Source organism: Pempheris klunzingeri, chromosome 3 (assembly GCF_042242105.1).
Source record: "Pempheris klunzingeri isolate RE-2024b chromosome 3, fPemKlu1.hap1, whole genome shotgun sequence".
Taxonomy (NCBI): Eukaryota; Metazoa; Chordata; class Actinopteri; order Acropomatiformes; family Pempheridae; genus Pempheris; species Pempheris klunzingeri.
In genome coordinates, this window is record NC_092014.1 from 18,397,125 (window position 1) to 18,413,566 (window position 16,442).

Below are 16,442 nucleotides of genomic sequence, written 5' to 3' on the forward strand. Positions count from 1 at the left end.
GCACAGGACATCCACTCTCTCACTCTCACACACACACACACACACTGTCCCACTGCCAATTCAAGAGGGCCAGTGTCAGATTTCATGGTCTTTAGCAGTGTTTCACCACTTCTTAGAACGTGGCAGGCACTGGTGTCAAGCATTTCTCTCAAGGCTCAAGGAACTGGATGCTTTTGCTGATTCACCATCCTCACCTTGGTTGACCTGTTCTCATTGTGCCTTTTTTTGTAGTTAGTATTTTCCATTATCTGGGAACGTTTAAGCCATGTCTCACCCATCAAGAGCTGATGTGACCGTTAGATAGAAATACATGATCCATCTGCAGCTGAATGCAGCTCTTAGTCGCCATCACTCATTCATGCAGTAGATGGAGGGAACAAAGCAAGGGGGGGGGGGGGGGGGGGGGTGCAAGAGGATAATCCTTCAGGATCAGCTGTGTGTGGGTGGACATGAGTAAGTGCAGCTGGCACAGCCGCTCTATCTCTCTCTTTCTGTCTCTCTACTGTCTGTCTACCTCTCTCTTTGGCTTGTCTGTCCTAAACTAACACACTGACTGCTGGCCTGTGCACAGCATATTTGTTGCCGCTAATTGGACAATATTCACTGTACGTGATCGTGTAATTTGCCCCGTCTCTCCACGAAGATGACCATTTGAAAAAAATGGCAACGATTAGATTAAGTTTAGTTAAGTTTAATAGATGGGAGTGAGATATAGGTATAGAGACTGATTCAGTATTGTGGAAAGACTTAAGACTTTAAGACTTAAAATCTCCTTCTTTTAGATGTGGTCTAGCTGAGGGCACTTTCATTCCACTTGGCAGTGTAATAAACCACAAGAGCAGGAGATCTGTAATGCTTTATCCCCAATTCATGGAGTTACTTGGTATGCTTTTTTGGCAAACTCTCAAATTCTGATCTTACTCATAGTCATTCCTTCAAGCTGACAGAAATCCTACTGTTTATTGCCATACATGTATTGCAATGAAATGGAAGTCAGGTAGTCGTTAGATTCTCATGCCACTGTGCTGGCGACAGCTGTGGAGAGAGACATTAATGTTTTGGGTTGTCTGTTCGTCTGTCCCTTACTTGTCAACTCTGTATCTCAGGAATGCCTTGAGGGAATTTTTTTCGTCCATTTGGTCTCAACAATGAACTGATTAGAATTTGGTGGTCAAAGGTCAAATGTCACTGTAACCTCACAAAACATGTTTTTGGCCACAACCCGAAAATCCATTCGCTAATTATGACAACATTTCACACAAATGTGCAATACGATAAAGTGATAAAGTGATGATATGTAATACCCAAAAGGTCAATGGTCAGCTTTGTTATGACATCATAATGTACTGCCAAAACACTTTTCTGCCCATTATTCAGAGCCATAACTCAGGAACAGAAGGAGGCAGTAACCATATTTTACATTTGGTTGAATAATGAACCGGAGACACAAATCTTGGGTGCCCACCTTGACACTGTGGTGAATGCAAAGATCTTCTGTGCTCTCATGTTGAACATGTGTGTGAATCATCCACATTTTAGAATATGTAGCTTCTTGTGAACACTGTGAACATTGTTTCTCTCAATGAACTTAAACACTACGTATACTTGATGGAAACCTCAGCTTATGTCTTATATTATTGCCTGCCAATTTATTCTTTGAACATTTGTGATGTACAATGAGCAATTTTATGAATAAATGAAGTGTGATTTGGACATTTTATTCTGCTCAGAGGTTCCCAAGCTGCTGCAGTCAGGGGAGTTTTTCAGACTTGCATCTTTCAGACAAGATCTTGGATGTTTTTTTTACATCCTACTTTAATGAATTCATAATGAATCCAATTGTTTTGGATATGGATCATTTTGCTGCAGATTGCTGAGAGAGCTGTGAGGTGTTAGTTATGCATATACTGTGTGTTTACACTGTCATATGTGATGGAGGAGTTTGAAGTCACTCAAAATGATGGACATCTCAAATATGAGGACGCCGTAATGTAGTTGTAAGCAGCTATAATCACATGTTAAGTGCTTATTATCCATGTGCAGCATTAGTTAACAATTACAGCATTTCCTATGAAGATATATTTTATGTTTTTAGAACAGTGTTTTATTATATTGTCGGAGGACTTAAAGTTGTTGACAAATACATTAATAAGCATGTATATCTGCCTACATCTATATTATAGTGTGTTCTAAATTCATCAAATGTTTATATAGTGCTTCTAAATAAAAAACAGGGGGACCTAAAATAAGGTGTTTGGGCCACTTCCAAAATTTGTGAAAGGCCTGTTTTTACACTTCTTTAGCATAAATTTACCATAATCTAAACCAATGGCTTTGGTTGTTGTTGATGAATTATGAAATGAATGAAATGAATCAGTAGTTACGTCGTCAGGGCTGAGATTCACCTCCTGGTCTGTTTTAGATATAGGCCACTGTAAGCTGTGTTTAACATTATGTTTCACTTCCCTGCTGTCCAATAGAAAAAAGCCATGAATTACTTATTGTGCCTTTAACATTAGATTTTTATGTAAATTAATTGGAATTTAATAAAGGATATTTAATTACATATGTAAATATGTCTATGGCAGCTAATTACAACAGCTATTTCTTTCAGATCAGGACTTACTTATTATTTACATGGGTTGATGGCTGGAAGACAGACAGCGGAAACATTTCTTATTTTTTCTACAAAGATGTAAAGCCGGGCAGGGAACGGGCAGAATGTGTCTTTGTTGCATTAGTCTAGAGACCAGTGTGAAACTGAATTGGCAAAGAGAAGCATTGATTACTGTGGTTCCTCACCATGTGATACTGTTAGCTCTCGCTAACATCTGTGACATACTGCTCCCCTTACTGATGATTTGTTTCTCCTGGGTCGAGCTTTTTTCATTCATATCTCATATGACTCTGTATTTGTCATAACACAGAGAAGAAAAAGAGAAGAAATATTCATAGCCCTTTTGCATGATCTCCAATCAGTCTCTCTGCCATTACTGGGAGGATGAAACTTTCTTGTTTATAGGGAGTACAAAGACAGGTGTTCTTTGAAATAGATCCAGTGGGGGAAAAAACCCCTTGGATCGGTCTAGGTAATGTTTTCAATGCAAACCCACTTAAACAGGTTCCGACTCTGAAAGAGATTTACATTACAGCACAATCTGAGAATAAGCAGGAAAGCACTTTAAAGGGGCACTTGGATAAGTGGCAGTCCTCCAGATTTCACTCCAGCAGAGAGCGCTTTGTAAGCCACAGGTTGAGTGCACAGAGTGAATGAATGAATGCATGCGTGAGACAGGGACCCCAACACTGTATATTGTAAGTGGTACAGATGCGATACCACTCAACTTCAAGTGGTACCCAAATCTTTCCCATTTAAAATTTCTCACACGGGTACTTTATACATCATACATCATGTTTCACTTTTTATATATACATTTGCTACTCAGTGAACCAAAGAATATAGCAGGGTGCTGGCTGGTTCTGCTTGTTCACATAAAAAAGATGTTAGCCTTTACCTAACACCCACAGATATTTACTGAAGGTAGAGTTTGCACTCAGTGCCGTTTGTTCAGTTTGATATCATATTCTATTGAATTGTAAATGCTCTGCAGAGACAGACGGAGGTCCAAGTGAGATGGATGCAGCTCATGAATGTTACATTACTGAATTGAACCATCTGCTGAAATGCTGATCAGGAGAATTGCTGAATTTTAAAGTGCCAGAATATATAATCTTCAGTTAAAGTCACACTGTTGGTCCTATTTATCGTCATCCATCTCTGCCTGTTTTGGCTGTTTATAAATATTACTGTTACTCTTTATGCTAAATATTTCCATATTTGACCATCCAAATGATCCAAGATTATTATGATGGATACTGGCCCTGTGTGGGATGATGAGCGCCAGATAAAAGAAGTTTGATGCTGCATTTACTTGAAAGAGGATATAGGAAGCTGCCCATGCAAATACTGGGCCTGCGTTCAGAAATGACAAATGCAAACTGAGCACAATAGGTGGGTTGTTTTGTTAGTGTTATCCTACAAGACAAGTGCAGTCCACATGACAGCGTCAGCATACTGTGTGCAGTATATCACCAAGTTTTATAATTGTCATAATCCATGGTCTCCTTCGATGTCATCCATTGCATTAATGATAAATATATAATGAAAAATATAATGTATTGCCATGTAACTATTATCCAAAATCAATATTAACCTGGTCAGCACTTCACCTCTACACTTGTTTTTTAATTATGCAAGTTATTAAATATGATTTGATAATACATCTATAATGTATTCATGTAGCTTGGCTGTGATTCCGGTCCTAGTGTGATTCTGCTGTGTGAGTAACTCTTTTAGACGTGCACGGCTGTGCAAGAAGAGGTTCCAGCCTGTTTTACATCCTGTAAAATGCTCACTGCGCACCATTAAATCAGAATTAACACTCTGGTGGGATGGGTGGTAAAATGTTAGCCATCCTTGTCAATAACTAGCAATAACTAATATTTCATCTGGTGCTAGATCACACAGAATAGACAACTCTTTTCCCAGCCTGCCTAAAACACTGCCCATAACATAATGCTGTAGAATCCTTCCCTGTTTCTGACATTGCATAATACTTACATGTTTGGGGTTTGGCTGCGCTGAGGGCTCTCTTTGTGTTTTTCGTCCATGGGGTATGGGCTTTCAAGCCTTCTCACCTTACACCTTACTATACTGAAATCAAAAACGTCATGCAGAGTTCTTTGCACCTGAATATGGTGCACCTTAAAACACAAGGGTCTCTAGTGTGACAAAAGCAAGCTAGCATAGTTACTAATAATTCCTCCATACATTGCTGCCATGTTGGTTGCATGATGTCCCTGATGCGGTTGCTTTGTGAATCCACTCACAGTGTTCAATTTGATTAATGCACCATCTGCAGCAGCCGACTGGCAAATTAATCTCTTTGCTTGGTAGTAGGACGTTCCCTTGATAACATAGACAGAACATGCTGGCAAAATAACCCTCAATACATTAATATGCAAATAGTTTGTGATAACATGTAACAGCAAACCCAGAAACTCACTTTTGTTGGGTTGTTTTGCAAAAACAGATACTTCAGTTCGTATTCATTATCCTGAATCTTTTTTTTTTTGGTTGCACTCCAGGGATTAATGATCAGACTAGTTTTTGTTCATTAATTTTGAAAGTATCTGACTTGTACCGCATGTACTGTAGGAAAATAGTAGGTAGAAGCCAACAAGAACTGCATTATTATTACATTCACCGCTTGCAACCAACAGCTCATTTGCTCATTTACACACACTCATTTGCAGTGTTATACTCTCTAATAAACCCTAATGTTTTTTACACATTGACTGATATGATATTTATGTAGAGGCCGTGAAGCAATGAACTGAAAAAATAGGAAGCCAGTGATAAATGGAAAGCTGTCATGGCTTTGATGACTATTTATACATGCCTCCATAAACTATTTACTGAATGGCCAAAGAGACATCAATCCATCTGACAAGCGTCTCTATTATTTGTACAATACACACATTCTCATATATGGTAGTTAATGGCACTAGTCAATGCAAAACCAAGCAGCAGTGTCTATTGTTGTGTATGTAGCAATAACTGAGATTATTTAGTCATGTGAGTTTCTCTCTTTGTTTCCCTTTTATTGAGGCAGGTCTTCAAGTAATTCTTAGACATATTTTGTGCTTTAAAAAAATTATATAATTAAGATGTAACTGCAACAGTAAACTGAACTGTTTTTCATGCTGTGGTGCTCTCAACTGTAATGTTAAGCTCAATGAGCCCAAACAACTTAATTCTCATTCACTGATGTGATCGAGGAAGATGGAAAGACAACCCAAAAACAACGGGTTAGTAAAAAGCTGTTTCTGAATGATTGGCTGCCACTTCAAGTTGTAAGAAAAGAAAAGAAGTGGTTGATTGCAGTGAAGATGGCAATCAGCGATGAACTGCCTCCTGAGTTACAGCCATTTTTGTGACACACAATGGCTTAGTATACAGTAGACTGATTTCAGCTTCGATTTTTCTATATAACGAATGTTGCTATAGTTGGCTGAAGCAACTTTTTCTGTGTAGGTATTTTGAAATTTTGGTTTTATTTACTATTTTACCTATTTTATCTTTATTAAGATTATTAAAGAAAAACAGAATATTTTAATTTCCAACCTGGACACAACATTTCTCACATTCTACCTTACTTATCTATACATTTTTTGTTCATCTAAACAGTATAATGCAAAAAAATAACAAAAATTCCTCCATTTACGTAAACACATTCAGAAGCAGTAGCTCAGAAATGATCTTATATGTGTCTATATTTTACTAACAACTCATAAGCTCTTCAGAATTCAAAATCCATAAAATGACATTGCAGTTGGCTGTACAACTTTGAATCAATACCTTGTTATGAATCAGTGTTTTTTTCCTGAAAACTATAACTAATCAACAGTTTGTAATTCATTTGTTGCCTTCGGAGTCTTATTTTCAGGCGTTTTAATGGCTCTTTTTCTCTTTTAATTTCTCCAGGATCCCAGAACGAAGCACAAGTTTAAGATCCACACCTATGGGAGCCCCACCTTCTGTGACCACTGTGGCTCCCTGCTGTATGGCCTCATCCACCAGGGCATGAAGTGTGACTGTGAGTTTACTTCAAGTAGTTAGTGGGCTTTGAATATGAACATTTTATTATATAAAATTTTTTTAAAAAGTCAAAATTGAAATGTTGCCCATGTTTCTTTTTAACTGTTGAAGTATGTCTGAAAAAAGATGTCTGTACAGTAATATTTTCCACAGACTGTTTGTTTAATGAGTAGTATGAGTAGTAAATTATGTGTATTAAGTGGTAAGGTGGGAGAAAAATGAATCCTGCACTGTTCTGTTATACAGGTCAATGGAGCATAAGTATAGCATGCACAGGAAAAGAATGATTTTTTCCAAGTAGCTCCACACACATTGTGTTCTATTTTAGAGCCACTTTATCAGCCTCCTGAAACAACCCAATTGTTCCTCTTCATTGAATGTCATAGGTCTTTAGGTCTTCGCATTTCCCCTCCTCCTTGACTTTTACTCGTTCAAATCACACATAGTCTATTTCCAGTCTTCGGTTCTGTGCACCCTTAATAGGCCTGCTATCAAAGCTTTTACAGAGTCTTTATTAATATCCCTGCCTCACTCTTCTTCCCTTTAATCTTGAATTACTGGATTAGTCTGAATGCCTTAATGAGCTCCTAAATACATTATCCTCCACCTGCTACAGACCACCAGTTATGCTTAATGATTGCTCCAGGGTGTACAAAAATAGAGATGTGGAGCGGCAAATTATTTTGGCAGATCAATTGCACCTCTAATCACATCACAATAAGATTGCACTGGACTATTTTTAGGCACTGGTGAGCCACAGGACAGTTACAGTAAAGCACAAAAATGTTCTCATAGAGAATATGTAGCAAAGCAGTTTTTTTTTTATTATTATTTTTCACCTACTGACCTGATGGCATGATGATGTAACTATTGGTAACCGTTCCCAATCCACAATAGGGTGGTTCAGCTGGCTGGCACACATGCCATGTATGCATGACATCAGGGGGCTGAATCTAGGTCATAACCTTGTTATCTCCTCTTTCATACAGCTTTCAGAAATACAATCCTTTAATATTGTGCCAAACATGTAGGATACATGGAATAAAATTGAAATATGTACTCATATATGTAAAGTCTATCTAGCGGCTAACCCTATTTGAACATTAATCTATAAGAGGTTGCACACATTGCTTTTATAATGCAGTGTTATATATTTTATACTCATGTGATATATTATTCACATATTTTGTTATTATCATGAACCATTACCATAATATAGATCACAGCTGTTTTTTAAAAAAAATTAAAAGTACAGAAATGCTTTATAAAGTCAACAAATAAATCAATTGCAGTCTTTTAGCAAGAACAAGCCTCACTATTTCAGAGTCTTGGGGAAGCCTGGAGCTATTCAGTTTGGTTTGATCTGGATCAAATGCATAAAGCTCATCTTTGTTGGGGTAAAGCCCTGTTACCTGATGTCTGTTATTGCCTCTCTCTGTCTCTCCAGCCTGTGATATGAATGTTCATAAGCAATGTGTTATGAACGTGCCGAGCCTGTGTGGAACTGATCACACCGAAAGGAGGGGGCGTCTTTACCTCAAGTGTGAGGTCAACGCGGAAAAACTGCAGGTCACAGGTATGCCTCATAACAGCCTCTCTCTATTTGCACACATTGGAGTGAACTGGCAAAAAAAAAGTGCGACATGTGGATGTCGCTGAACTGGTTGATGTTTGTTTAAGTCGGATGCTAAATGAGGCCTTGTGTTTATGTGTATTTGTGTGTCACAGCAGGTTGGGATGAGGGGGTGGGTGGCAGGAGACAGCGTAGCTCTGTTTCGATTGTGGACCTGGATCACTTTCAACACTTTGCCCCGCTTTTTGTCGATAAACCCTGACTGTCTAATTTCACAGAGGAATTCAGGCACTGTCCCATGCCACCATTAACCTGAACTGAACCTTGCTTGCTCTGCCTTATCTCTACCTGCTCGTGATGAAGTGAAACCAACTGCTTACTGTATGGCTGGCCCTGTGACCATCAGCTATCAGTATGCTGCGAAGGCTATTCCCTTCTGCTGCACAGATCGATGGAGCCTCTCCTGATAAACATCCTCCTATAAGAAACAAGTCACAGTTACAACACATTTGCAAGGCAATCCCAATCCAAATATGTAGTGGTATGTGTTCTGCTGCGTGGGCCTCGTGTTGTTACTCTTTTTAAACAGTCACGACTTGCTGTGTTGGCTGGACTTTCTGATGTAACTGAATTTTCTCTGCAAAGCAAATTTAATGCTTTAAGTATTAATTCATGTGTCATCAGAATCACACAGGAACAGGATCTGAGCACTTGTGCTTGTGAGCAGGGTCGTGGCTTTACGGTCATCCGTCCTACCGTTATTCATTAGAGGGCTATTCTACATGATCATATCAATGGCTCCTTCAGACGTTTTAATTACTGAAGCCTCTCATTTCAAAGGAACACCTGGTCTTTGCCTACCAAGCTCAGAAAGGGATATAATTAGATGCTATTAATAGCATTTACTTAATGTAATGTAATGAATGGTGACGTCCAGAAACTTTTCAAATCCTTTAGAAATCTTCTTGCAGCCATTTGGTAATTTTGTCTGAATCACCCAAAAAAAAGAGTAAGGCCATCTGAAAAAAAATGCAAGTCATGTCTAATTTATGCATTAATGTTTAAGATAAAGACTGATGCCTCTGTCACGTAATCTACCCCCATCTCAGTCTCTATACAGCCACATGACAAATGTCAGCTCACTTAATCGCAACGAAAGCCAGTTTGTCCATGAAATAAATATTTATCACTATCTGCTCCCTCCAATAATCATTGTTTGTTAATTTCATTTCTATGCTTATTCTGTTGCATGGTTTTAGCAATGCATAAAGCAAGATGTAGGCTGAAGTACCTTCTACCTTAAAAATGACAAACTATGTAATGTTTCATTATAGCTGTGTTCAATCATTCCTGGATAACTGTAGGACAAATTCAAACAGTGTCTGTTTGATACTAATGTGAGTGCGTAGCTGTTTGTTTTGAATATACAGTGAGAGGTTCCAAGAGCTGTGGACCTCCAATATGGCTGCCACAAAAATGCTGCATCACTGGACGCAGTTCTGTAACAAATAGTGACTGGTTTCACTAGCTTACACTGTAATGAAGCAGTGATAATGCACTAATGTATGTGCATGGAGTGGATTGCAAAATAAACAGGTTATATAGCTATACCTCTGCTGCTGATTCTTAGGTCTTCATGTAATAAGGCTTGAAAGTAGTGGAATATGTATGAGTTTTGGGGAAACAGCGCAGTAGAACAGTGTCTTTTTGTTCCGGAGGTCTATTTTGCCTTGTACTGCGAGGCATGTTGTAAATCCTCCAGCTGTACAGAGAGAGCATTAGCACATCTGCTGGAACAATAGTGACAGCAAGGAGCTGACAGCAGGCGCACATAATCATTCAATTAGCTGGCTTACTGGGGTCACTGCATCACATGACCCTGGCACTGAACTTCACTGACTTGTTCACTTATCAAATTATCACTGGAAGGAAGAGGCTGAAAGTAGGCAGGCAAGTGGTGCAACACCTACAGGCACGCCACACACAACACACATTTATTTGAGCAATGAAAAAAATGACTTTAGCCATTTTTTTTAGGTTTAGTGGTCATTAGCTGAGCACTATAGTTTGCTCTCCCTACTTGCTCTCCCTACTTGAGATTAATACAGTTGAGCTGATTCTGATATTGCAATCACACTGCATTAGCCTCAACAAAAATGGTGGAAAAGATTAACACTTATGGGTACATAAAGCACACTTGTGATGACTATTCTAATGCATGATCTTGCCAAATCTCCGACTCTTACCTTTGTCAAGTTTGCCATTAACTCTCTGTGTCACACAAACACACCCATGTGAACTACTTTAATGTTCTTGACTGTTTTTTTTAGTTGCTGTACATACTTTATATCCCATCTAGAACTTGAAATAGTTTAGAAATATGTAGCCTCTAAAATGTTTTTATGGCCAAGTGTTTAAATACCATAACAATGACAACATTTGAAACACAGTTGAGCTCACTTTAAACATATGGAGTCGGTCAAATAATGCACAAATATTTATTTGAGATGTTGAGTTGAGACCTTCCAGGAACATGCAGTTGTCTCTCACAGGCCAGTCATCTGCTTTAATATGTGTCAGATTTGTGCATTTAATGCAGTTTATAGTGTTAATATATTCTCCTTGTGATGAAGAAGCCCGGACTGCAGCTTTATTTAGCTTTAGAGGAAATATTCACAGTTAAATAATTGATTTTTAATTAAAAAAAAGAACTGGATTTCAAGGTGAAATTTAAGTGGGACAAAAGCATCCTGTAATGCACAGTGAAACACTTGAACAGGATTAGGTTTATATTGAAGACTCCAAAATAGACTCCTTTTGAAGGGAAAGTTGTTTTTTTTCTGCTTCTTCCTCCCTTTCCCTTTCAGTCTCAAGAACTCTTAATACACTTCTTTAGTACCATTACAGTCTAATATAACTTGCACTGCCACAGATGGCTGTTAAGTCATAATAATGATGTGTATGTACAGTAAGTGTGAAAATGTATGCATATTTCACACTTGTCAGTGAGTAAGAACACATGAATGTGTACATGTGTACACTGAGGATGGGAAATCACTATTCTCACCTTCAACAGTGTTCGATTTGAGTTCAAGCATGCAGACTATTGGCCCTCTGTTGGACACACTTTAACCAACTCCTGTTGTGGACAAAACATTCATGTTATCATTTGTTTGTGCACTCTTGCATGTGTGTGTGTGCATGTGTGTGTGTGTGTGTGTGTAAAGAACTGCTGTACCAACCTGCAGCCCACTCAGGCCAGATCATATCTTAGATTACATTAGCTGATGTAGACACCTTCCAGACAGCCTGCCCTACAGAACTGTATTACACGGTGATGACTTTAGCAGGGAGGAGGTGCAGTGGATGGCTGGGAGGAGGAAACTTTACATAATTCAGTGCGAGTGTGATACTTTTATTAGGATGTGTATCAGCTGACTGTGTATTTGTGCGTTTAGCCTACAAATAGTGTGTAAACACTAAGGCTGAGGTAGCTGTTGATGGTAACTGCTATGAACCACAATGTCTTGTTTTCCATGTATACATGTGTTGTATACAGAATAGGCTTTGGTGTAATGAATAATTCAACCAACTACTTCTGCCATTTAATATTTTGTAAGTAATGTAATTATTTATTTCAGTGTGAAACAACCTTTAATGTAATTTGCCTAACACTGTTCATGAAACTTGCTCTAAAATACAGGTGAACCTGTTGATCATTAGTCACCAATCAGGAATCAGGAATTGAAAAGGTTTATTAGAGCACACACGTTTGAATAATGAGTGACTCAAATGTCTTTTAGGATTTACCAATGGCCAAATGTTCAACAGGAAGTGACATGGCTGCCAGGGGAAGCAGTTGTCCTTTAAACAAATACATGGACGCACACATGAACTCCAACCAGACCAACAGAGACACATGAACGTTTTATTTTGGCAATGACACTGACATGGCAAAATGAAATACTGAATCACTCAGAAATACAAGAGATATTTGTGCAGTTTCCAGAGCTGTGTTCTACAGTTTGTGTTTTTGTCATTTAGGGTAAAATGGAGATGGGAGGGCACACGCCGAAGGAGACAAAACAAGTTTTGTTTCTCTGGTGAAGGACAGATGTAGCCCACTAACCTTGTCATCCGCCTCTCATTCCTGCTAACACACAGCTCCTCTCTGTCTGTTGGTGCTGTGGAAGCAATTCCCCTGTTTGTTTCAGCAACTGCATTGTTCATTGACTCTGTGCACATATGCACTTAGAAGAGGGGATTTCTGTCATTTCTGCCCATATTCTTTTGTTTATATTTATCTTCATCACTGTTTGTGAATGTGTGTCCCGGCATGTGCGTGCACCCTCGCTGCCTGCTCGTCCTTTGGGAGTGTGTGAGAGACAGTGGTAATAATTACATTTCCGTTTTGTTCCCTCGTTGACTCACCCAGTTCTGTAGATAAGCCTCATTTAACGAGCCCTCTGCGCCCCCCTCTCACTTCCCGCCTCCCTTTTTTTTTTTTTTTAAATCTCTGCTTTAAACTTTTCATTGGATTTTTCTTCTTGCCTGAATGTCCAAATATGGTTTCTGCTGTTTGTTAAAGTTATGCTGCTACAGAAGTCAATGTGTTTTATATGTTGGTGCAGTGTAGGTGTGTGTAGGTCAGATTGATGCTCAGAGTGGATATACTGTAGATGTGGGTGGATCAGGGGAGCCAGATTTTACTTTTTGAACTTTCTGGAGGTGTAGTGGCTCTTTACAGTAAAAGACAAAAGCCTCCCTGAATGCTGTTAAAATCTCCTGACTAATGGAGCAATCAACTATCTTCCTTGCATTTATATGGTCTGTTTTACTGCTGCCTTTGCTGTCTTATTATTTCTACTGTAGATATCTGGCCAAATGAAGAAAATGAAAGCGGTAGCGACTGTGCTGCCACACGGGATGAAAAATATGCATGTGAAACATTACATTTTGGTGTCTACAGGTAAACAGTGAGAAAGAGAGGATATGCACTGCGACCACAGCTTTCACTTTAGTGTTCTGGTCAAAAGTTGCATGCCAAAAGGTACCTTTGATGAATTGAACAGAGCAATAGACCCTTTTCACAGGAGACTTTTTGACTTGTCAAAGCAGGAACAGTACCGGTGGAATTAATGACACTAATGATGAATTCTGTTTAGTTGAGCCAATTTCCAGGACTCTGCTCACTCACTAAGACCTCTTGCTAGGATGCTTGATGGGACGGAGAAATTCTTAATGTTATTATTTACCAGTCTTTTTCCTGCTTTGGCAAGTCAAAATGTCTGCTGAGGAAAGGATCTTTTTCAGAATACATTGTACGTGGTATAAGTCCTGTGTAAAATATCCTGTGCAGAAACAATGTAGTTACATATGCTCATTCTTTTTAAGGCTATTTTAGGGTGCTCACTGTAGGCAGAGTCAAGTGTCAGATTTGAACTCTTACAGGTAAATATCTGAAATATAGAAGAAAAGAACAGTCTAGTACAAAACAGCAGATGGAATGAAAGGTAAAAAAAAGTCAGAGAGAGAGGCAGTGTGCCAGTGTATGTGTGTGTGTTTGTGAGAGTTTAATATTTTTCAGTGATATTCATAAACATGGAAGTGAATGAGCTTGAGCCTGCAGAACCTCTAGATTGCCCTTGCTCAGTTTTCCTACCATATTTTGCACATTTTAGCTGTTTTGCGTCGTCGTCGTCATCATCATCATTTGCATCAGTCTCCTTGTTGATCAGTGGGTGCAGCCTTCCTACCCCTTCTTCCCACTGAGCTGATCATGAAATCACTAAACTAGTGAGATGTCAAAATTCACCCACTTTATGGCTCTAATTTAATATCTCCAAACTCTTTATCACTTCTATGTTACCAGTGAGTTTCTCCTTCTGTCAGTTAATCATTGAAACAAAGTAACATCCTGCATTTTACTGTTGGCTCTCTGAATCCAAGGAAGACTAGCTGGAAGGCAGAGTCGGGGTGGGATCTAGGCTCCTTCTGGGGTTTGAATGCAGCCTACGACCAATTGATGATCACTGCCCAAGGATTTGAATGCTGCTGCTTCCACTCTGCAGCCTTTTCTTACAGTCATTTCCATTTATGTGTAGCTTCTGAGTCATCATGCACAAAAACCAACAGGTTCTTGCCAAGAGAAAATTTACTTAAACCCCTGCTATTACGTTTTCCCGATGAATCAGAGTTTAGATGGAGCAGCTGACAGCACTTGTGTTGCTACAAGTGCCAGCAGTTTTCCACTGCAGGGAGTTGGCCATTGGGACAGCAGTGTCTCCTGTCTCAGAGCTCTGTAGTGAGCTCCTTGGCTAACTGTGTACTTGTAATGAAGATGTAATCCATCAGTATAGTACTGTAGTTATGATACATATATTATTATTTAAAAATCTAATATATTTGATATATGCACAATTACAGCTAATTTTCAGGCCACATTATGCTTCTGATTTCAAAGAAATTAATCAGTTTTGCTGAGATTATCTCTTTGCTCAGCTCAGTAGTGGGTAGCACATACACACTAAAATCATACTGGAGGTATGCCGGTAACTGCACTTCCTTTATGCTGATGTTGCAAACAGTGATACTTTCAGAGCAGTGTACAAGTAGTGGGCTTTCAGTTCAGTGTTAAGCTTAGAGGGTGGAGAGCGACCCCGATGGCTGAAGTGTGTTTACACAAGGAGGTGAAAAACAAACATGGCTGGCCTCATTTTTGAGGTTGGGTCACCTGATGTCAGCTGACGACAAGGCATTGTGTGTTTGTGTGTGTGTGTGTGTGTGTTTTCACTAAATTCTTGAAAGGAATAAATGAAATTCGGTGGTCTACTTGTAGACACAGATCCTAAAGAAGACATTTACCTATTGAAAATTCTCTGTACTGGCTTGGAATGTGCACACACATACACAAAAAGTTTTCAATGTGATGGGCTTTTTCAGAGCATTTTGATTGAAAGATCCTGTGTCCTGCAATTTGGCAGCAACTTTGTCCTCAATACAGTATTAAAATCTCATAAGATTAACTGTGAATGATTTTACTATTTGCAATCCACTTCATGTTTGGATATTTGATTGCTATCATCACAAGCCTAAAAAACATGGACAAATTATTCTGGTACATACAGTAATAAACACATGTTGACATTTTTCAGAAAACATGAAAAAATAAAGTCTCAGGCCCTGAAAATATTGTCCCTCTCTGACATTAAAAGGTTTTAAGAAAAGCTGTGTGACTACTCTTATCACTCACATAACACAGTGACATTTGCCACATCTTGGCAAGGACCATCTTTTGTATTTGGTCTCATATTAAGACTCTCTCCTTCTGTGTGTGTCTTTGAAACTGATGGAACTGCTGACCTGAGTCACTGTGTGATCTCTGCCATACTCTCAGAAGTCGTGTCATTGGTATTCCCAGTCTGCTCATCGGCTCCCCCCACTCAGCATGCTGCACAGTGTCGTCACACCACTCTTAACATGCCTCTTCTTTTCATTGCTTCACTTCTCTTTCTTTCTTGCTTGGCCTCTCTTTCTTCTTTGCTTTTTTCTGTAACTCTTTGTTCTTTTTCATTTTGTACTTTTTAATATACACAACTGATTCATTTTCTCCAGTCAGTTTTTCTGCAAGACTACAGAGAGACCCAGACTCAATTATTTAGCCCAAATAGACCATTTGTGCAACTGAAACACTATAATACTTGGCTTGAGTAGTTTCACTGCATTAAGCCTTCAAAATGGCGTGCCACAGGTAATCTCTCCAGATATGGGCAGCATGTATCAGAGAGATACATAGAAGGTTTCATCTTACATGTTATTGTTTTCTCAGTAAAAGGAGTAAAACCTTACACAAACCCCACCAAGAGCAAGTTTCATGAGGCAGTTTACTACTGAGACAGATTACTGAGTGAAATCGTATGCGCTGATTAGCCCTCAAAAGTTCAGAGAGCTCAGTAAATCCTGGCTGTATCTGAAATTTGATAAAACAAAGCAGATAAGTCATAGAATAACATGTAGCGTTTGGTGGGTATTGAGCTTGGCACAGATTATCTGCTGTTTCAGTAGCCCAGCAGATGTTATTTTTCCTGTGTTTTGGTTCAACAAGTTCAACAAGTTGTTTCTAGTATAAACTGCACCATGGTCGAAATGTGCGGCTGTCTCAGTGCAAGCCAAGATAGTTGTGAGGACTTGTATCCAAGCAACGATGCT

The 16,442-nt window shown here is 39.0% G+C and overlaps 1 protein-coding gene across 1 annotated transcript in view; it reads left to right on the forward strand.

The window, feature by feature from the left end:
- Window positions 1-16,442, forward strand: part of prkcaa (protein kinase C, alpha, a) — a 140,245-nt gene that overhangs the window by 70,112 nt on the left and 53,691 nt on the right. Inside the window, exons 4-5 of the mRNA XM_070854270.1 lie at window positions 6,548-6,659; window positions 8,109-8,237. Coding sequence (XP_070710371.1) covers window positions 6,548-6,659; window positions 8,109-8,237 — 241 coding nt within the window. The remainder of the gene's footprint in view (window positions 1-6,547; window positions 6,660-8,108; window positions 8,238-16,442) is intronic.